This window comes from Lonchura striata, chromosome 5, assembly GCF_046129695.1.
Source record: "Lonchura striata isolate bLonStr1 chromosome 5, bLonStr1.mat, whole genome shotgun sequence".
Taxonomy (NCBI): domain Eukaryota; kingdom Metazoa; phylum Chordata; class Aves; order Passeriformes; family Estrildidae; genus Lonchura; species Lonchura striata.
In genome coordinates, this window is record NC_134607.1 from 71,844,207 (window position 1) to 71,865,425 (window position 21,219).

At 53.7% G+C, this 21,219-nt stretch overlaps 2 protein-coding genes across 2 annotated transcripts in view; one reads left to right on the plus strand and one right to left on the minus strand.

Moving 5' to 3' along the window:
- The window catches only part of TASOR2 (transcription activation suppressor family member 2), a 35,926-nt gene extending 34,449 nt beyond the window's left edge, over positions 1-1,477 (plus strand). The window contains exon 20 of the mRNA XM_077783161.1: positions 1,188-1,477. Within this exon, the coding sequence (XP_077639287.1) occupies positions 1,188-1,266 (79 nt within the window). The 3' untranslated portion in view covers positions 1,267-1,477. The remainder of the gene's footprint in view (positions 1-1,187) is intronic.
- A 1,620-nt stretch (positions 1,478-3,097) lies between these two features.
- GDI2 (GDP dissociation inhibitor 2) lies at positions 3,098-19,312 on the minus strand. The gene is made up of 11 exons (XM_077783714.1): positions 19,143-19,312; positions 11,755-11,862; positions 11,094-11,193; positions 9,723-9,857; positions 8,422-8,620; positions 8,024-8,155; positions 7,570-7,669; positions 6,820-6,991; positions 4,363-4,507; positions 4,169-4,223; positions 3,098-4,092 (listed from the first exon to the last, which is right to left on the minus strand). The coding sequence occupies exons 1-11, from the start codon at positions 19,185-19,187 to the stop codon at positions 3,937-3,939; spliced, it is 1,347 nt and encodes a 448-aa protein (XP_077639840.1). The 5' UTR covers positions 19,188-19,312; the 3' UTR covers positions 3,098-3,936.
- Between the last annotated feature and the right edge of the window lie 1,907 nt (positions 19,313-21,219).

Below are 21,219 nucleotides of genomic sequence, written 5' to 3' on the forward strand. Positions count from 1 at the left end.
CAGTCAATCTCATGGATCCCAGTGGATCCCAGTGGATCCCCACCATCCATCTCAGTCACTCCCAGTGGATCCCAATGGTCCGTGTGGATCCCCACCAACCATCCCAGTCAATCTCATCGATCTCAGTGGATCCCAGTGATCCCAGTGGATCCCCACCGTCCATCCCAGTCAATCTCATCGATCCCAGTGATCCCAGTGGATCCCCACCATCCATCTCAGTCACTCCCAGTGGATCCCAATGGTCCCTGTGGATCCCCACCATCCATCCCAGTCAATCTCATAGATCCCAGTGGATCCCAGTGATCCCACTGGATCCCTACCATCCATCCCAGTCACTCCCAGTGGATCCCAATGGTCCCTGTGGATCCCCACTGTCCATCCCAGTCACTCTCATCGATCCCAGTGGATCCCAGTGATCCCAGTGGATCCCCAGCATCCATCCCAGTGGATCCCAATGGTCCCTGTGGATCCCCATCGTCCATCCCAGTCAATCTCATCGATCCCAGTGGATCCCAATGGTCCCTGTGGATCCCCACCATCCATCCCAGTGGATCCAAATGGTGCCTGTGGATCCCCACCGCCCATCCCAGTCACTCTCATCGGTCCCAGTGGATCCCAGTGGATCCCCACCATCCATCCCAGTGGATCCCAATGGTCCCTGTGGATCCCCACCATCCATCCCAGTCACTCTCATCGATCCCAGTGATCCCAGTGGATCCCAGTGGATCCCCACCACCCATCCCAGTCACTCTCATCCATCCCAGTCACTCCCAGTGGATCCCACTGGATCCCCACCATCCATCCCAGTCACTCCCAGTGGATCCCAATGGTCCCTGTGGATCCCTACCAACCATCCCAGTCACTCCCAGTGGATCCCCATGGATCCCCACCATCCATCCCAGTCACTTCCAGTGGATCCCAGTGGTCCCTGTGGATCCCCACCCTCCATCCCAGTGGATCCCAATGGTCCCTGTGGATCCCCACCGCCCATCCCAGTCACTCTCATCGATCCCAGTGACCCCAGTGGATCCCAGTGGATCCCCACCCTCCATCCCAATCAATCCCAGCGGATCCCGGCTGCTGCTGGGGTGGGGCAAGGTCGGTTTTCGCTCTGCACGTGAAGCTTATTGAAAGGCGGGGAATGAAATCCTGGCGGGATTCACTCCCCGCGCTCCGCTCTGCCATAGGAAAGGCTCTTCTCACGGTACAGCAGAATTCTCGGAGCGGTTTCAGGTCCTTGGAGGGAGTTTCCCAAAATGTACCTGAGGAGGAGGAGGAGAGCGAATCCCTTCCCCGCGGGCTCGTGGCTGTTCAGGCCCACGCTGCATCTCACCTCGGCCCCGCTGCCGCCCGCAGGAACAAAAGTTCTTTATGGGGCCAGGGCCGTCCTGTTAGTTGCTTTTTAAATCCAAGACTCCGAGGCCGATGACTTTGTAAAGAGTTTGATTAATAAAACCTCCAAAATGTCCAAGTTTCACCCGGCTCTGCGTTCTGGAGAGGCGCTCCTGGCTCAGTATCCAGCGGGGAGAAGGGAGGGAAGGGATTTTCCAGCTGGAAAAGAGGTTGGGAAGCAGCAGGAGTGAGCAAGAGCGTGGTGGGCTCCTGGCTGATGGATCCTGTCGTGCTTCCCTGCAGGAAGGATGGGATGACCAGAGGAATGAACGGGTTACAGCAGGTGGGGGTTATTTTCCACCTGCGCAGGGTCTGGCCTGGGGGGAGTTCCCCAGCCCTGCTCCAGCAAGTGGAACCTCGGGAAGTGGTGCTGGAAGTGGCACCTTGGGATTGTTCCTGGAAGCGGCACCTTGGGATTGTTCCTGGATTGGCACCCAGGATTGTTCCTGGATTGGCACCTTAGGATTGTTCCTGGATTGGCACCCCAGGATTGTTCCTGGAAGTGGCACCTTGGGAATTGTTCCTGGATTGGCACCTTGGGAATTGTTCCTGAAGTGGCACCTTGGGAATTGTTCCTGGAATTGGCACCCCAGGATTGTTCCTGAACTGGCACCCCAGGGTTGTTCCTGGAAGTGGCACCTTGGGATTGTTCCTGGAAGTGGCACCTTGGGATTGTTCCTGGATTGGCACCCAGGATTGTTCCTGGAAGTGGCACCTTGGGAATTGTTCCTGAAGTGGCACCTTGGGAATTGTTCCTGGAATTGGCACCCCAGGATTGTTCCTGAACTGGCACCCCAGGGTTGTTCCTGGAAGTGGCACCTTGGGAATTGTTCCTGAATTGGCACCCAGGATCGTTCCTGGATTGGCACCCAGGATCGTTCCTGGGATTGGCACCTTGGGAATTGTTCCTGGATTGGCACCCCAGGATTGTTCCTGGGATTGGCACCCCAGGATCGTTCCTGAAGTGGCACCTTGGGATTGTTCCTGGAAGTGGCACCTTGGGAATTGTTGGCACCTTGGGAATTGTTCCTGGATTGGCACCTTGGGAATTGTTCCTGGATTGGCACCCAGGATCGTTCCTGGATCGTTCCTGGATTGGTACCCAGGATCGTTCCTGGATTGGCACCCCAGGATCGTTCCTGGATCGTTCCTGGATTGGCACCAGGATCGTTCCTGAAGCGGCAGCTGGGGAGGAGGAGGAGCCGCGAGCCGCGGCTGGAGGAAGGAGGGGAGCCCCGGGCGGGCTGGGCTCGGCTCTGGAGCGCCGTAGGAGCAGAGCCCAGTTCCTGAGCGCCGAGGGAACTCCGTGCCACCCCCCAGAGCCGCTGCCAGGCTTTCCCGCAGTTCTCCTGGCACTTGGCAGGGCGGTGCCAGCCAGGGAACGGGGAAGGATGGCTCCGGAGGGAACAGCTGGCCTTGGGGATGGAGAGCAGCCCCGGCTGGGGCTCTTCTCGCTGCATTTCCAGCCGTGGCACTGGGGTGGCTGCGGGGAGCGGGGACCGAGCGCGGCCTGAGCCACACCTGCCCCGGCAAGCGCAGCCAGAGCAGCACGGCCCGCAAAGAGCCACGGAACCCCGAGCGTTTCCCTCAGGAAACTCCTTCCTGCGGGAAATGCTCCCCTCTCACCCCTGGCACAGACGCTGCAGGATCTCAGCCTGGAGCTGCTGCTCCCGGAGCTGAAGTGAATCAGACCAGAGGCCAGGACTGGTTTTCCAGAATTTGGCTTTACTTCGCAGTACAGAAATCATTTGGAGCCTTCAGGAGACACGAGAAGCACAGGCTCTGTCATGCCGATACCGCAGCGCCGTTTGGTCCATCCGAGAAGCCACCGGGGGACAGAAAATACTTCCACATCTTGCCTGCTCTGTAATTTGTTCTCTCAATTTTATTAAGATTAAAACACAAAGGAGCCTGAGGCACAGCTGTGTCCCAACCGATGTAAACGGGTTTAGAAGCTTAAGTGGAGGTTAAGTTCTGTGCCCAGAACGAAGCCAACATTTGCTGCTACAATAGGTGTGGGCTTTGTCCATGATACAACTTTGCCACAGAGTTAAGATTGATGGGAGAGACTTTTAGGGATGCTGTCCACAATAATGGAGTGCTCAGTTTCTATTTTCCTTGATAATCAGGTTTGAGTGACATCAGCGTCACATCTACGAGCTCACCAGAAGCACAGGATTGTGAAGGATGTTTTACAAATGATTAAAAAGACAAGGTAAGACACAGCTGTCAATGAGTTATTTCGAATCTGCACCCACGTCTACGTCTGCAAAAATAATAATAAGTTCAGTCTGCCTTTCGCTTATGAGGTTAGTCAGGAATACCAGTCAGGAATTTGCCAGATTCTGGACAGCAGCCCTACTAGAATGAAATAATTAACACATGATATCCAAAAAGGGAACATTACCAGTGCAGTACTCTTCAATCTCTCAGAGATGGGATTACAAAAGCAGGCCTTACAATATTGAATTTCGTACAGTGTTCATTAAGTTCCTTATATATTCATATTAGCCGATTTAAACTCCTCCTAATTAGAGACTCTCATTACTGCTGCTCCTCCTCCCCGTAAATGTCGTTCTTCTTGCGTTTCATCTCCTCGAAGTCGAACTCTGATCCCATCATCCTCTTATAAATATCTTTGATGTCGTCGCACGTCGTCTCGAAGTGGGTGGTGGCGTCGTAGGTGCGCGAGATGAAGATCTGGAAGGAAGCAGAGGCGAGTTGGAGCCCCGAGCTGGAGCCTGTCCCCTCGCAGCCCGGCGCAGCCCTCACTCACCTGGCTCTCGGTGCCGGGGTCGGTGGGTGCAAACAGGTCACTGATGCTCACGAACCTGCAGCAGGGAGAAAACGCCGCGCGCTGGTTTGGAAAAGGACGCTTCCGGTGCAGGGTGCTGAGCAAACTCAGCTTCAGCAGCTCTGGGCAGCCTCCAGCTGTCCCAGCAGAGGGACAGGGGCTGCCTCAGGACTCACTTCTGCTCAATGGGCTCCAGGAGGTCCAAGGCTGGCTTGATCTCCTTCTCCGGGTCGGCGGTCTCCACGGTGGTGCTGGCGATGGCGATGTACTTGCCCTGCGCCGCCACGTTGTGAGCAGAGGAGATCATGCACACGTAGATATCTGGGGGGACAGGGCACAGCTGCAGCCCAAACCTCCTCAGCCTCATCCCAAAACCTCCAGACTTATCCCAAAAACCTCCTCAGCCTCATCCCAAAACCTCCTCAGCCTCATCCCAAAACCCTCCTCAGCCTCATCCCAAAACCCTCCTCAGCCTCATCCCAAAACCTCCAGACTTATCCCAAAACCTCCTCAGCCTCATCCCAAAACTTTCTCCAGCTTCATCCCAAAACTTCCTCAGCCTCATCCCAAAACTTTCTCCAGCTTCATCCCAAAACCTTCTCCAGACTCATCCTAAAAACGTCCTCAGCCTCATCCCAAAAACCTCCAGACTCAACCCAAAAACCTTCTCCAGCCTCATCCCAAAACCCTCCTCAGCCTCATCCCAAAACCCTCCTCAGCCTCATCCCAAAAAACTCCTCAGCCTCATCCCAAAACCTTCTCCAGCCTCATCCCGAAAACCTTCCTCAGCCTCATCCCAAAAACCTTCTCCAGCCTCATCCCAAAAAACTCCTCAGCCTCATCCCAAAACCTTCTCCAGCCTCATCCCGAAAACCTTCCTCAGCCTCATCCCAAAAACCTTCTCCAGCCTCATCCCAAAAAACTCCTCAGCCTCATCCCAAAACCCTCCTCAGCCTCATCCCAAAAAACTCCTCAGCCTCATCCCAAAAACCTCCTCAGCCTCATCCCAAAACCTTCCTCAGCCTCATCCCAAAACCTCCAGACTTAGCCCAAAAACCTCCTCAGCCTCATCCCAAAAACCTCCTCAGCCTCATCCGAAAACCTCCTCAGCCGCATCCCAAAATATTCTCCAGCTTCATCCCAAAACCTTCTCCAGCCTCATCCCAAAACCTTCTCCAGCCTCATCCCAAAACACTGCCCAAATCTCTTCGCCCTGCCCTGACATTTGGCACCCCCTAGATCGTTTAGAGACCCTGCAGCGAGTCCCATCCTTGCCCTACAGGCTCTCACCTCCTCGTTGAGCAGCCTGGACATGGGAGATCCCCAAAATTCAGTTTCCCTTGATGTCTCCCAAAATCTGGTGGGATTCCCAGTGCTCTGTTCCAGGCCGAGGCAGCCCCTCCCCAGCCCTCCCCCACCTCTCCCAGTCTGGGACACTTCCTGAGGCAGGATCCTGAGGCAGGATCCTGAGGCAGGATCCTGTTCCTGAGGCAGGATCCTGAGGAAAGATCCTGAGGCAGGATCCTGAGGCAGGATCCTGTTCCTGAGGCAGGATCCTGAGGCAGGATCCTGTTCCTGAGGCAGGATCCTGAGGCAGGTTCCTGAGGCAGGATCCTGAGGCAGGTCCCTGAGGCAGGATCCTGAGGCAGGATCCTGTTCCTGAGGCAGGATCCTGAGGAAGGATCCTGTTCCTGAGGCAGGTTCCTGAGGCAGGTTCCTGAGGCAGGATCCTGAGGCAGGTTCCTGAGGCAGGATCCTGAGGCAGGTCCCTGAGGCAGGATCCTGAGGCAGGATCCTGTTCCTGAGGCAGGATCCTGAAGCAGGTTCCTGAGACAGGATCCTGTTCCTGAGGCAGGATCCTGAAGCAGGTTCCTGATACAGGATCCTGTTCCTGAGGCAGGATCCTGAGGCAGGATCCTGAGGCAGGATCCTGTTCCTGAGGCAGGATCCTGAGGAAGGATCCTGTTCCTGAGGCAGGTTCCTGAGGCAGGATCCTGAGGCAGGTTCCTGAGGCAGGATCCTGAGGCAGGTCCCTGAGGCAGGATCCTGAGGCAGGATCCTGTTCCTGAGGCAGGATCCTGAAGCAGGTTCCTGAGACAGGATCCTGTTCCTGAGGCAGGATCCTGAGGCAGGATCCTGAGGCAGGATCCTGTTCCTGAAGCAGGTTCCTGAGGCAGGTCCCTGAGGCAGGATCCTGTTCCTGAGGCAGGATCCTGAGGCAGGATCCTGTTCCTGAGGCAGGATCCTGAAGCAGGTTCCTGAGACAGGATCCTGTTCCTGAGGCAGGATCCTGAAGCAGGTCCCTGAGGCAGGATCCTGTTCCTGAGGCAGGATCCTGAGGCAGGATCCTGTCCCTGAGGCAGGATCCCGTTCCTGAGGCAGGATCCTGAGGCAGGATCCTGTCCCTGAGGCAGGATCCTGTCCCTGAGGCAGGTTCCTCTCGAGGTTTTCCAACCAGAGGTTCCTCCCACCTCTCTAAGTGCTGTGAGCCGCAGCTCAGCCTCGCTGGCCCTACGAGCCCCTGGAGCAGGGCATGAGGCGGCCATGGCCCCGGGTGAGCCTCACCTCACGCGCGCACAGGCCGGGGAACAGAGCCCTGCCTCGCCCAGCTGCTGAGCCTGCCCTGCACGCACCTGATTTCCGGTTGACCTGGTTCTGTGGAATGATGATCTGGCACGAGTTGGCATCGTTTGTGTTCTTGATGGGGTGGCTCAGGATGCAGATGACCCGGATCACCTGGCCCACCTTCGTCACGCGGTCCGACACGTAGCTGGGGTCGCAGATGAGCTGTTTGCAGCGAGCCACCTGAGCACCAACGAGGAAACATCACCCAGGGCACATCAAAAATGGTTTTTCCAGTCAAAATTTACAATTTACCAACTGAAGCCTCCAGGCTGCATACACTTTGATCTCTAGCATGGATTGTCCCACGTCATTCCCACCCCAAGGGACACGTTATCCCAGCAGCAAGTGCTAAGCTGCCCCACCAGTGCCCGCTCCAGTCAGGAGCACGCTCAGAGCTCCCAAGCTGGCAGCATTCCCAGGTCTATCCAGCCAGGTGGAGGAGAAGCTGCAGGAAGGCCACGTGTCAGCTGTCAGAGCAGCTGAGAGAGCCAGGGGCAGAGCTGCTTCTGAGCGGGACACAGGGAACTTCCCGAGTTATTCCCTGCCAGCCCATGGAGACTTCATCCCAACTCCTGGAGCAGGGGTGCTGAGGACTCTGGCCATCAGGACACTCTCTGTCTTCAGCGAGCTGGCACAGGGACAACAGCCCCAGCCCAGCATGTTTGAAAAGGGTTTTCTCTGTGTTTGCTGTGATCAAACCCAAAAGATGTGAGCTCTGAGGGGCAGGTGTGGGGCGGGGAGCAGGGAAGGGTCCGTACCTCCCCCTCGGACTTGACCCCGACCACTTTGCCGTTCTCTATGACGATCTCCTCGATGGGCTTGTTGAGCATGTAGGTGCCTCCATAGATTGCACTGAGCCTGCAACAGGAAAATCCCTTCAGCACCTCCAGGGCTGCACCTGAACAGCCCTTCCAGCCCCCAGGGTCTGCTCCTCTTGGATAATCCCTCCTCAGACTTGAACCTCCTCAAAATTCCCTGCTTAAACACACGGGATGAATACTCTGCCAGCAGGATCTCTCAGCACATCCAGAGGTGAACAAGCCCACAAAGAAAGAATCTCACGTGGAGGAACCTCCTCTGAATTAAGTGAAAGAACCATGAAGGACCACAGTATGTGATGCAGCATCACATTCTGGAAGCTCAAGCAGTGACTCCACACATCCACCCCCACACCCCACTGGAGGAAACACGGAGGGAATGCCAGGTGCTCACCTCGCAAATCCCTGGGGCAGCTCTCCAAGGCCATAGAGGGGGTACAGGTAGGGGCTCTTCCCGTATCGCGCCAGTGACTCGCTGTACAGCTTAATCCTGTTGATTGTTTCTTGGCAGGGTTGATCTAGATAGCTGGGAAGGACAGTTACACCAGTTGGGATGTGTCCCAAACCAGCACTTCCAGCAGAATATTCTGGAAAGCAAAACACTGACTTCCCATGACGTTTTCTTCCCCACCCTCCAGCTGCTGCTGGCAGTGCTTCCCTGAGAGTTCCCTTTAAGGAGCACTCAGTGGCACAAGTTTTACTCAGGAACCCTCCAAGTTTAAAATAACGGATCAATCCCACCAGAACCCCAAATCCTGGGATTTGAGGGAGCTATTGACCCCCTCCACTTACTCATCAGTCCTGTAGAGAGCGAGGGCATGGCCTGTGAAGTCAATGACATCTTGGCCCAGGTCAAACTTCTTGTACACATCCCTCATGGTGGTTTTCTTGGGATCCACGCCCTCGAAGGTCCGCGGGTCGTTCTCGTCAAAGTTGGCCACGTACACCAGGAATTTCCTGAACCGGCGCTTCTCAAACAAACCCATTAAACCTGAAACCAGGGGTTTGTGAGAATTCACAACCAGGGCTTTGGCATTACTCAGATCCTCACACCTGTGTGGCTTTTGCATTATCAGCAGCGGGTAAGAACCTCCGAGTGTTCAAACAAGGAATGGTTTGGCTTGGAAGGGACCTTAAAGGGCCTTAGTTCCACCCCCCTGGGACACCTCCCACTGTCCCAGGCTGCTCCAAGCCCGGTCTTGGACATTGCAGGGATCCAGGGGCAGCCCCAGCTGCCCTGGCAATCCCAGCCCAGCCAGGAATTCCTCATTCCCAAGATCTGTCTAACCCTGCCTCCCTTCACCTAAGGCCATTCCCCTTTGTCCTGTCCCTCAAACCCCAAACGTGAGGCTGGACAAGGCACCACGTCTGCACTTGAATTCTCCACAAATTGCAGAAGCAGGACTGGAGACGTGAGGGCAGAGGCAGCACCTCCACTCCTGCCAGGATGAGTGTCTTGGAGACCACACACGAGATGTGGGCAAAGTGAAGGAATTCCTGATTCCTCCAGCACAGAGGAGTATCTGCCATGAGGAAGGCTCAGACCTACAGATCTGGGGCCTTAACTGCAGGAGTCACTTTATCAGAAGATTTTTAGAGGTGCTGCTGAACACATCCCACGTCTGGAGGTCACGGAATGCCCTCTAGATCCTAATGGATTTCACCACACTGTTATTAATTTCATTTGAGGAGTGAAATTTAAGTAGGCAACAATTAAGGTTTGAGGTGCCACACGTTGGAATTAGTCACTGCAATTTGCCTGCAATGTTCTTCACATGCACAATTCCAACAAGGGCATGGCATCAAGTATTTATGGCAGAGCTGGGAGCACGAGCCCCAGATGGAACCTCTCGAGGAAGGAAAACACTGCCAGGTTCTCAGCAGAATTTCACTGAACAGGCAGCCTGGAAGCTCAGAGAAAACAGGGCTCAGCAAACCCAAGGCTCACACTGCAAGGGGTGTTTGAAGTCAAAGAGGTGCAGGAGAACCCTGAGGGTGCTCCTTAACACACGAGGAGCATTAAGAATATCCCAAGGGACGGGTTTGCCTCTGTTCAGGGGATTCAGAGGAACAGAGAAGGTGCAGCTACTCACTGGAGGCCAAAGCTTCTGCCTCAGTGGAAGGAACTTTGTAGATCTTTCCTCCCTTGTAGACGAAGCTGCCCTCGATCACCTTGAAGTCCAAGTAACGAGTGACTTCTGTGTAGAGCAGCATCTTTACCAACTGACCTGCAAGGGGTTTGGCACAGTCAAACACGGACACAGCAGCTCCCAAGGCAACAAACCCTTCCCCAAGCTCAATTCCCACAGCAGCTGAAGATAAGCTGGGACTAAAGCATCCATGCCTTGGCTGGGATCTACCAGTTCTGCCACTGCAGCAGTCCTGAGCCAGGCACTGCCCCATCCATCCATCCATCCATCCATCATCCATCCCATCCATCCATCATCCATCCCATCAATCCATCCCATCCATCCATCATCCATCCCATCCATCCATCCATCCATCCATCCCATCCATCCATCCATCCATCATCCATCATCCATCCATCCCATCCATCCATCATCCATCCCATCCATCATCTATCCCATCCATCCATCATCCATCCATCATCCATCCATCCATCATCCATCCATCCATCCCATCCATCCATCATCCATCATCCATCCCATCCATCCATCCATCCATCATCCATCCATCCATCCCATCAATCCATCCATCCATCCATCCATCATCCATCCATCCATCCATCCATCATCCATCCATCATCCATCCATCCATCCATCCATCATCCATCCATCCCATCAATCCATCCATCCATCCATCCATCATCCATCCATCCATCCATCATCCATCCATCAACCATCCATCCATCCTCCATCCATCATCCATCATCCATCCCATCCATCCATCCATCCATCATCCATCCATCCATCCCATCAATCCATCCATCCATCCATCCATCATCCATCCATCCATCCATCCATCATCCATCCATCATCCATCCATCCATCCATCCATCATCCATCCATCCCATCAATCCATCCATCCATCCATCCATCATCCATCCATCCATCCATCCATCATCCATCCATCAACCATCCATCCATCCTCCATCCATCCATCCATCATCCATCCATCAACCATCCATCCATCCTCCATCCATCCATCCATCCATCATCTATCCATCCATCCATCATCCATCCATCATCCATCCTCCATCATCCATCCATCCCCTCCATCCCTCCCTCCCCTGGTGCTCCAGGGTGATTCCAGCAGCCAGGAGCTGGTTGTAGGCAAAGGGAGCTGGCCCTGCACTGGAAACCACTTCACTGTCAGGGGGTTTGCTCCAGACCAGTCCAGTACTGGAGAACAGGGATTCAAGGATAAGGATTATGAGGAATGACAGTGCCTGTCCTATCCAGCACCCAGCACCAAGGAATATCTGGGAGCTCAGGAGCACTCACCATTAGCCATAAGGAATTTTGGAATGAGGTCCACGTTCCAGTCTCTTCCCCGCCCCATAGATTCTGGTGGAGTTCCCGGGAGATTAAACCTTTTGTAGAGCTTTGGAGAGAGAATACAGAACTTATTATAGCCCAGGAAATCTGTCTGGGTGTCATTTCTCCCACACATGGACACACTTTCCACCCCCACAGCTCCAGGCTGAACACAAGCTCTTCAGAGCCAGCTTCTGGCTGCAGTTTTAGCTCCAACTTGAGTTTGGAACACAAACACATCCAGTGAGTTGTTACAGTAAGAAGCAGGCAGTGTAATTCTGCTCATCCAGGCTTTGGGAATTTACTAACCTGATGAGCTGTTTAGCGTGACATTTCTTAGTCCAATTTACAATTTAGCTCAAGAGTTTCATCACCCAGCTGTAACAGCTCTGGAATGCTCCATGCTTGGATTTGCTCGGATTCCAGCTGGGAATTGCAGGAAACAAGCAGAACCCACCAACTCCAAACACCCCACACTGGCATTTTCCCCACTGTTACCTGTGCCATAACACTTCCTTACTCAAAGGAAACCCTTAGAGTCGTTAATTTGAAGCCACCCCGTGGCTAACTGGGAATAAATCCCTTTTCTGTACCGGGAAGGAGACAAGGATGGGTGTCCCACACTCACATCTTCCAGGGGTGTAATGGAAGCACTTTCCCCTCCATAGTAAGAGTTCCGATCCATGTGAAGGACTTTCTTTCCATTCACTGACATAATCCCGGAGAGGATGCATTCCTGCAGGAAGGAAAGGATGCAAGGGACAGGTCAGCTGCACTGGAGCCTCCTCCTTCCCATTTTTCCTAAGAGCATGTTCAGACAGCTCCACTGCAGCTGCACAGCCCTCTGCAAACAAGCACAGCAGTTGCCTCATTCCAGAATTCAGGCACCTCTTGGAGGCAGATTAACCAGTTGATTATTTGTCTGCTCTGGGCAAGCCAAGCAAGGGGTTAGAGATTGTGTTTGGTTGTGATCCCTACACAACACCACCTATCAGGGCTTCCCAGAGGAAATTGTTGGGAATTCCATGCGTTTGAGCCAAAGGAAAATCTGTCCTCTAAGGCAGCAGCTATCAGTTTAAGGATGACCACAGAGAGGCAGCAGGAGCATGAAATCTTATCTGGACTTCAATCAGTCTCCTCAGAACCTCAATTATTAATATTTGCCACACTGGGACACTGAGAATAATCAGCAGCTTCTCTCAGAGAGCAGCATAAAGAATAAATGAAGGCATGTGGGTGCTTTATCAGCTCAGCTTTGCTTTCCTTGCTCTGTGCCCACTGAGGTTTCCCGGAGCAGCAGATCAGCTGCTGTGTCTGACTGCAGCACCAAGAGGCTGAGCCTCACCACAGAGCACACACAGGCTGCAGAACCAGCTCAGGCCTTGCACAACTAAATCCCCATTAAAACACGACTTTGCACTGGCTCTGGCATTCCCCAGCCAAAGAGCTTAACAAAAACTTCAATGTTTGTGTGCTTGCACAGCTTATCTTGGAGGTTTTACTGATCTTGCTCTGCCTCAGATCCCTCCAGCAGCAGTTCTGGCTGCAACTCGGCTCCCAGTCACCACCACGCTCTCACTGGTAGGTCCTGGCCACATCTCATGTAATGGATGGTGCTTCTTGGAGGGGCTTGGAGCAACCTGGTCCAGTAGAAGGTGTCCCAGCCATGGCAGGATGGTTTTTAGGTCCTCTGCACCCAAACCTTTCACTCAGCTTGTAAACCCCCATCCAGTTGCTGAAGAGATGCCAGCACTGCACATCTGACAGGGCTCCTGCAGGCAGGCTGGCCCTCCTGCAGAGATGTGTCTCCAGGAGATCCTTCCTGTTTACTTCACAAGCACCTCAGTCAGGACTCTCCTCCTGTGTCACTTCCCCCTCCTGTGGGGTGCAGGAGGTTCGTTTCCAACTCCAGACTGACCGATGCAGGTGTCAGGCAGGAAAACCACAAACACCAGGAGTTTCCCACTGTGTTGTTTGTGTAAATCCTGACTCCAGTCAATCCTCGGTGTAAAGGAAGCTGTAAAATCAACTTCCCAGCCACAGCTGCTCTCAGGGGTTGTTTTGTTCTAAGGTCACACATCTGTAGGTGCAGGGATGGTTGGCAGGGATCGCTGGTTGAGGATTTGCTGTGCTGGTGCTTCCAGGTGGCAGTGGAAAAACCTTCTCCTTTGGGATAGCAGGGCACTGCTGGCCAGTCTGTCACCCACCAGGATGTCACCAAAACCCTGCCAAGGACCTGAGGAGCAAAGCTGGAGCTGCCTCATGCACAGCAAGGACGCTGAGTTGAATCCCTGGAGTCATGGAAGATTTCCAGCATGGTGCCCACAAGGCTTCATGATCACCACGTGGACTCTGAATAGTGAGCCACAGTGTTCCCACAACAGCTCTCCATGATCCATCAGCCGCTCCTTCCACTGTTCCATCCTTCCAAGGACCCTACAAGGTCCCTCCTTTGTTCCCCACAGGTTGGGGGGAAAGCAGAGATCCTCCCAGCAGATACAGCTGCACCAAACCCTTTGTGAAGCCACTACTCAAGGCCTACAAGGCTGAGTAACCACAGGAGTCAAAGTGGCTACAGCGTTAATGATTAACCACACCCAAGGCAGGACTGTCACGCCAAGGGCCTCATCACCAACCAGTTACATTCCCAGAGCTCTGCCGTTGGACTCCTTGCTCTACCCTGTGATTTATCCCCCCTGGAACATCTCCCAAAACCCTGGCTCACCAGCTCTGCCAGATGGTGGCACAGGACTGCGAGTGTCCACGCTGGAGCTGAGCCACAAGGAAGCCAACCAGGATTTCGAGACTAAGGAGGGATGAAGCTCCAGTAAAAGCTGCACAAGCCACATCCACTGGTCTGGCTGTCAGCTGATTTCAGTCACCCACTTAACCTCGAAGCATTCCTTGCTCTGTCTTCCCAGAAGAGGGAGTGTGCATCCTTTGGAGTGAATTTGGGCACCAGCAGAAGGTACAAAAGGCCTTAAGTACCTCTCCACTCTTCCTTCACAGCGTTAAACACCGCGGTGGGGACTGAGGTGGAGCTATTGCACTGCTGTTTAACCCAAGGCTCGCTGAACACTCTAAAAATCCTGCACAGCCCTTTCAGGCCACTTCCCTCTGCAGCCATGATGGCCATGAAGCACCCGGGCTGCACAATGGATTCATCCTCCCAGCTCAGCAATTCCTTTGGATGCCGTGCTGGCTGCGGGACCAGGAACCGCTCGATGTGTGACGCTGCCATTCGGGTCAGACAGCGAGGAAAACAAACAGCCTGTGCTGATAAGGGAGGGCTGGGGAGAGTTTAGAGCGCAAATAAAAAAGGGGAAGTGTCACAGTTCAAATCTGTGCATTTTTTGGTGTTTTATAAACGACGCCGCCATCAAGCAGGAACAGGGAGCAGCTGCTGACAGCAGCAGCAGGACGCAGCAGGGAGAGCTCCGGGTATCCAGCTCCAACAGAATCCATGCAGATTGCAGTCACGCTGCTACTACAATGCACTGCCTCAGCCAGTTCAGGTTACGAGCTCCCAGGAGCCCACTGCTGCTGAATGAACGATCTGAGCGCCATCGATGTCGTCTGCTGCAAATGGCCAGGAACCAGGGAGAAACCAGCACTGGGGATGTGGGGACAGCACGTCCACTGTGAGTCCATGGAAATAAAAATACGGAGGAACTTGGAGGTACTGGTGCTTCCATGCTCGTTTAAGAGCATCAGCTCCTCCCTGCAGGGAGGAGCTGGTCATGAGCAGACCCTGTGCATGCAGAGGCCTTGAGGAATGGAGGGAAGCAAGGAGGTTTCCGTGGATTTTCTCCAAGTAGGGCGGCAGTTCAGAAAGGCTCAGACAGCCCGATGGAAACCCGAGCCAGCGCCGCTCCTGTAACAGCGCCGAGGGGAGGACTGGGCACTGAGCATTGAGCAAAATCCCTTCAGCTTCGGGTCTGGCACCACCGGGCTCTTTCTTCGAAAGGCAGGGCTTGCTGTGGCCAGAGAGAGTCACACAGTGGCTGGGCTTGGAAGGGACCTCTGGAGATCCTTGCTCCAGCCTAGGCAGGGTCACCTGGAGCAGGTGACACAGGCCATTCCACCTCTCACCACCCAACCCAAAGCTCTGCTCATCCTACAGCTGCCAAAACAACTCCTTGTGCACTGCAACAATTCCCTCTGCTACCAGGGGGTGATGCAAAGGACAGACTCCAGCTTTCCCTATCAAAGGGAAAAGCTTTTTCCTCCTAAGCCATTCCTCCACCTCAAAGGAATGAAAACAACTGGGAAAGCTGGGTGTTCTCTAGAGCAGAGGTTCCCACATGGTCCTCACAGTCACTCTGAGGCTCTTTAGGCCCCGAGGCTTGGGCCTGTATGAATAAATATATCCTGAACCATGAGTTTGGCCCCTCTGCTCCTACAGAAAGTGAATCTGTATCTTCGTGGTGGATTTGAATAGCTTTAACATGAGGAGGCAGCTGGCAGGTAAGAAGCTTAGTTCAGCCTGCAAAGAGTGAAACCTCAGCAGGAACAGAGCATTCACCTATCGAGGCTCAGCTGGAGGGTTTAATTATCCCCAAAATTAATGCAAAATAACTTCACAGAGGCACAGAGGGCAGATAACAGAGACTGTCAGGCACAACATCCCACTCTGAAATAACCCAGTGAGGAAGTACGGAGCCACTCCCACAGCAGAAGGTGGAAATGATGGTGAGCTGGGAAATTACAGTGAGCTGAAAAGAGAGCTGTGAAAATACAGCCACGAGGAGCTCTCCAGTCTGTGACCACTGCAGAAGATTAAAAACGAGCCTGTGCAGTCTGCAGGAAGATGATCCCTAATCTGCCACACACGGAATGCCTAAGACAAGGACCTTAAAGCTATTAAAGCTCCAGCACCCTGGAGAAGCCATTCCCACCAGGAATGAGGCAGCTGGAAGATCTACCAGCTCCCATGCAGGCAGACCCACCAAGGTCTGGCACTTCACACTGATCCATGCAGGAGGGAGCAGGAGGAGCCCTGGAGTTCACTACAGCTGGTGGAAGTGTGAGGGGTTGTATCAGCAGTAATTCAGGATTGTTTTTCCCCACAGGGCTAAGACTCTATGAGCTGGCACTGCAATGGGGTCTCTGATTAGCACACAGAAGGGAAAAGCTGGAATAGTCTGAGTGCCAGTAATCCCAGTCCTAAAGCTGCCTTTAGTCCTTCATTACTGTTGAGGAAGAGATTAACACCTGAAATATTCATGTTGCACTTCCAGATCCATCCCAGTGGAATTTACACGTGCACTCACTGGCCCCACAGACCCAACCAGAACGACCACTACAATGGACGTATTTGTGCTCTTTTACAAAGCTTCCAACGACTCATTCTTCCTCTTTAAACCAACAACTGAACTTTCCCTTTGGAAAAAAGAAAAACCCCTCCAGATCAGCAGCAGAGACACAACCTCAGAGCTACAACAGGAGCCTCATGGGGCTCCAGCAGCAGAATCCAGGACTAGCTTGAAGGAAAGGGTGGTTGCAAACATCACTAGAACTTCCACGACAGCTCCTCTGGAAAAGGAAAGGAACAATTGGATGTGTTTACAGCTCCTTCTCCTCAGGAAGCCTGACTGCCAGCACTGGTACCAAAGCTGGAGGAGCAACCTTCAGGCTTCACCTGAGTGCAGGAGAGTCCTTCAGGCCAGCCTGATCCAGCTCTGCTTCGACACCACTCGCCAGCCACAGTGGTTGAGCCAACACCAGGAATTCCAGGATGGCTGCACCAGGACCTCTGGTTTCCATTCTTTTCCACATGAGCTGCTCAAGACGAAGTCCACCCTAATTGGTATTTCAGAGGGAAAGCCAGCACACCAGAAGCAAAACAGTGCTCCTAGATATTCCCAGGCTCTGGAGTTTGGTCAGCACACCTTAAAATACCGGCCATAATTTATTCCTTTTAACTCAACCGCTGCTCATTAGCAGGAGCTTGTCTTAAAAGTGATTTCACAAGAGGCCTTTTGTCAAATTTACACTGGCATTTGTCAGTTGGAGATTAAGCCCTGTGTTCACCAACTTGATACCCCGCTCACACTAAAGCATAAATTAACATTTTAATGGAGCTCCAATCTATTGGAGGCCCCTTCACTAGAAGCTCATTATATTTCACCTCCCCAAAAATCCCTTTCCCTGCTTTGCTGAGCCAGGGGCAGGATTTAGGACAGACTCCAGCTTTCCCTATCAAAGGGAAGAAGCTTTTTCCTCCTAAGCAGTTCCTCCACCTCAAAGGAAGAGCCTTGAAAGGAATGAAAGCAACTGGGAAAGTTGGGTGTCCCCTACAGCAGACGCTCCCACACCTTACCCATTTCCTTTGTGCCACATTCCAGGTTTGCTACCCTTCTTCCCAAACCCAAAGAGGGGGATGATAATCCAGCTCTGCCTTCGATGGGCTCCAGTGTCAGCAGCCCCATCGATCCCAGCACCCAAACCACGGGAGGAAACGCGTGGCTTTCTGTTTTACCTCCATCCCCAGGGGAAGTGGGGGAAATCCCTCCCGGGCCAACCCCAAAGAAATCCCCTTTGTCCAGCCACCCTTCCCCACCAACAGGAAGGAACAAAAGCAGGAAAGGCCAAGTTGCACAAGGAGGAAAACCTCTCCACCATATTGGATTTTCTTCCCCTCTTCTCCAAACAATGCCTCGCATTTGTAACCTGCAATCCGCCCTGCCGTGGCATCTCCCGGCCTCTGGGGATGCAGGAACCGGGAGAAATCCTCCCGCAAACCTCCCGGGCAGCGGCACTGCCGTGTTTTTCTCCCCAGGGCTGCCTGCGGCGCGGGCTGCATCCTCCACAATAGGACAAAGCCCCAGCACGGCTCATCCCCCTCCCTCCACCGCACCCCCATCAGCTGTCAGCTTTCCTTAGGGTCACCGGGATGCAGCGACATCGCAGGAAAGTTTTTTGGTTTTTTTTTGTTTTTTTGGAGGGGGGAATAAGGGAAATTTGACAGGCTCGCCAGGCTCCCATCCCCCTCCTGCTGCAGTCAGGGCTGGATGGAGCCGAAGGCTGCAAAGGCGGAGCGGGAATGGGGATGGAGAGGGGGGGGATAACCACGGCTGCCTCCACCCTGCACGGACCTGCAGCCACGTTAGGTTTGTGGTGCGGCGGGGGAGGAGATGCGTGAACGGAAAAAAATAAAGTAATAATTAAAAAAAAAAAAATAATGCAATAAATGCCCGTCGTCGTTTTATTGTCCGAGTCTCCCCACGCCCTCCCTCCGCAAAACAACCGCATTTCCTGGGGCCCCCTGGGAACGGCGGGGATCGGGGACAGGTTTGGAATTTGTAATTCCAAACACGAGGAGGTGTTGTAAAATAGAAATATAAACGAGATAAAAACGCCAGCCGGGGATCCAGCGAGGGACGGGGGAAGGATGCAGGGTGGGGTGGGACTGGAGCTGCGGGGTGATGGGGAGATGAGCCCGGGGCTCGGGGGGGTCGCACACACCAGAGCCCGGGGGATGCTGAGGGGCGGACGGGGAGGGAGGATCCCAGGCTGGGCTGGGGATGAATGGGAAAGGCTCCAGGGTGGGGGTGGGAGTGAAGCCGAGGGGCTGCTGTGATAACGAATGACAGGGGAAAGCACCCACGGGGGTCACACACACCAAACCCCCCCGGTAATTCCGGGGATGGCGACGGGGGGAACCCAGAGAGGCGAGGGGGCTACGGTGGACAGGTGGCAGCTGAAGAAAAGGATCTGGAAGGGGCCAGGGGGGTGATAATCAGGTGAGAGATTGGGGAGGGGACGGCACACCCTGGGGGAGGGGATAAAGACCCGAGCGCCTGAGGCGGGGGGGTCTCAAACCCAGCCGGTCGGGGGAGGATCAGGTGATAGACGGGCAAAAGGACAGCGGCGCCGGGCCGGGTGAGGGATGGGGAAGGGGTCAGCCGCAGGAGCCGGGGGATGGCGGAGGGGGGGGGGCGGCGGGGCGGGGCAGGGCGGCGGCCGCCCGCAGCAGGCCCGAGGCGCGAGCGGGCGGCGGCTGCTGCTCCTCACCGTGAGGCCGGTGCCCAGCACGATCACGTCGTACTCCTCATTCATGGCGGCGCGCGGTGTCTCGGGGGGGTCTCTCGGCCGGGGCTGAGGCGAACCGGGCGCTGCGCGGGGGCCGCGGGAGCGCGAGAAAATGGAGCCGCCGCCGTGAGGGGACCGCGCCGGGAGGGGCGGGGCCGGGCCGCCCGCGCCCCGCCCACGCGCCTGCCAATCACAGCGCGCTCCGCCACGCCATTGGCTGGCGGCGCCGTCGCTCAAGGGGCGGGAGCGCTGCGCGCGCGAGCGGCGCTGCCACCGTGGTGGGGGCGCGGCGCGCATGCGCAGTTCCACGGGCGCCCCGACGGGCTCGGACTCTATGGGGGGGGGGGGGGGGGGTGCACCTTTAATATTGGGGGTCCTAAATTTGGGTTTTCTCCTTAATTTATGGGGTTCTTCAATTTGAGGGGCTCCTTTATTTACTTGGGAGGGGGTTTCAGTTTAGGGAGCACTCAATTTGAGGGATTCTTCGTTTGGGAGAGTCTTTTATTTGGGGTGGTCTCAGTTTAGGGGGGCCCTTTCATTGGGAATTTCGTGGATCCTCAATTTGGGGGATTCCTCAGTTTAGGGAATTTCCTCCACTTGGAAGGGGACCCTCAGTTTATGGGGGATTCTTTATTTGACCTAGGTTTGGTGGGCTCCATAACTTGGGGGGGGTTCTTCTATTTAGGGTATTCATCATTTTGGGAGAGTTTTCAATCTGCGGGATTCTCCATTTAGGGGGTCCTCAATTTGGGGGTTTTTCCTCCATTTAGGGGATTCTTAATTTCGGGGACCTCTCATTAGTGGGGGATACAGCTTAAGGGGCTTCCTACTTCCCAAAATCCTGTTTGGGAAAAAACGGGAAGGAAAAGTTTTTGGAAAAAAAAACCCTGAATTCCCTGGGGGAATTTTGCAGGCATAAAGCTGAATTCACATCCTTTTCTAACCTTCAAAATAATACACGTTCCCCTTGGTGTTTTGAAATGTGTCTCCATGTTTTTAAGGAGTTTCCCCATTGTGTTTCCATGGATATTTGGGAACATTCCCACTGTTTTATTTTTTCCCATCAGTAATATTGGGAGGACACAGCTATTCCATGGCTTATTAAAATGATAAAAATGGGAATGAAGCAGCTCCTTGCATTTCCTGCTGTAGAGAGGCCAGAGATGGATTTATGGATTTAAGGATCCATAGATGCCTTAAATTTTAGGGTTTTAAATTTTTTTAAATTCCTTTTAGAGGGATAAAATCATTTCCTCACCCCACCCAGGGGCTGATCCCAAATTCCTGCTCCAGGGATAGCAAGGTGGGAATTTCCCACTCAAACCCAGCCATGAGCACCATGGTTCATGGTGCACACCTTAACTCACTCCCTTCCTGATTTTTAACATCTGCCATCCCCAAAAAAAAGCAGAATTCCATCAGTTTTCAACTCTTGGCATTACAAACAGACAAGGACACATTGCTTTTTGATGGAATTTATAATTCCAGCTGCACAAATCAACAGCTGCAGCTTGCTCTTACCTTGCTGGGTATTCCAGGTTTCCGAGAGCAGATTGTTGGGATTTAAAGTTCATCAGTGCTGGGAATTGCCCAGCATTCCAGTCTGGAATAAAGCACCTCCCTTATTTCAGTCTGATCCAGAGATCCCTGATTTCCTCACAAGGCTGAGGTCCCACTAGAGATTCCTGCAGGTTTTGGGATCAGCTGTGGGCTACAAAAAGGTTGATGCAGCTTCAAGAGTCTCTGTCCTACCCAAAGAGGTCAAACGACACGTTAAATTGCAAATTAAAGCAATTTCAGGGATTGGTGGAAAGCAGCTCCATGAAGAGCTAGAAAAGCCATGATCCAGGTGGATCTTCTCCATGGGGATGTTCAGGCTGTGGAAATTCCCAGGAAAAGGATCCTGGAAGTGGCACTTTCCTTGGATGGTTCTGTTTCAGGGAGCTGCACAGGAAGAGGTGAAAGAGGAAAATAAATTAATAATGATGCATCAGAAGAGGAATGGGATAAAAACATGGAATTGTTTGGGTGGAAAAGGACCTTAAAGATATCTCATTCC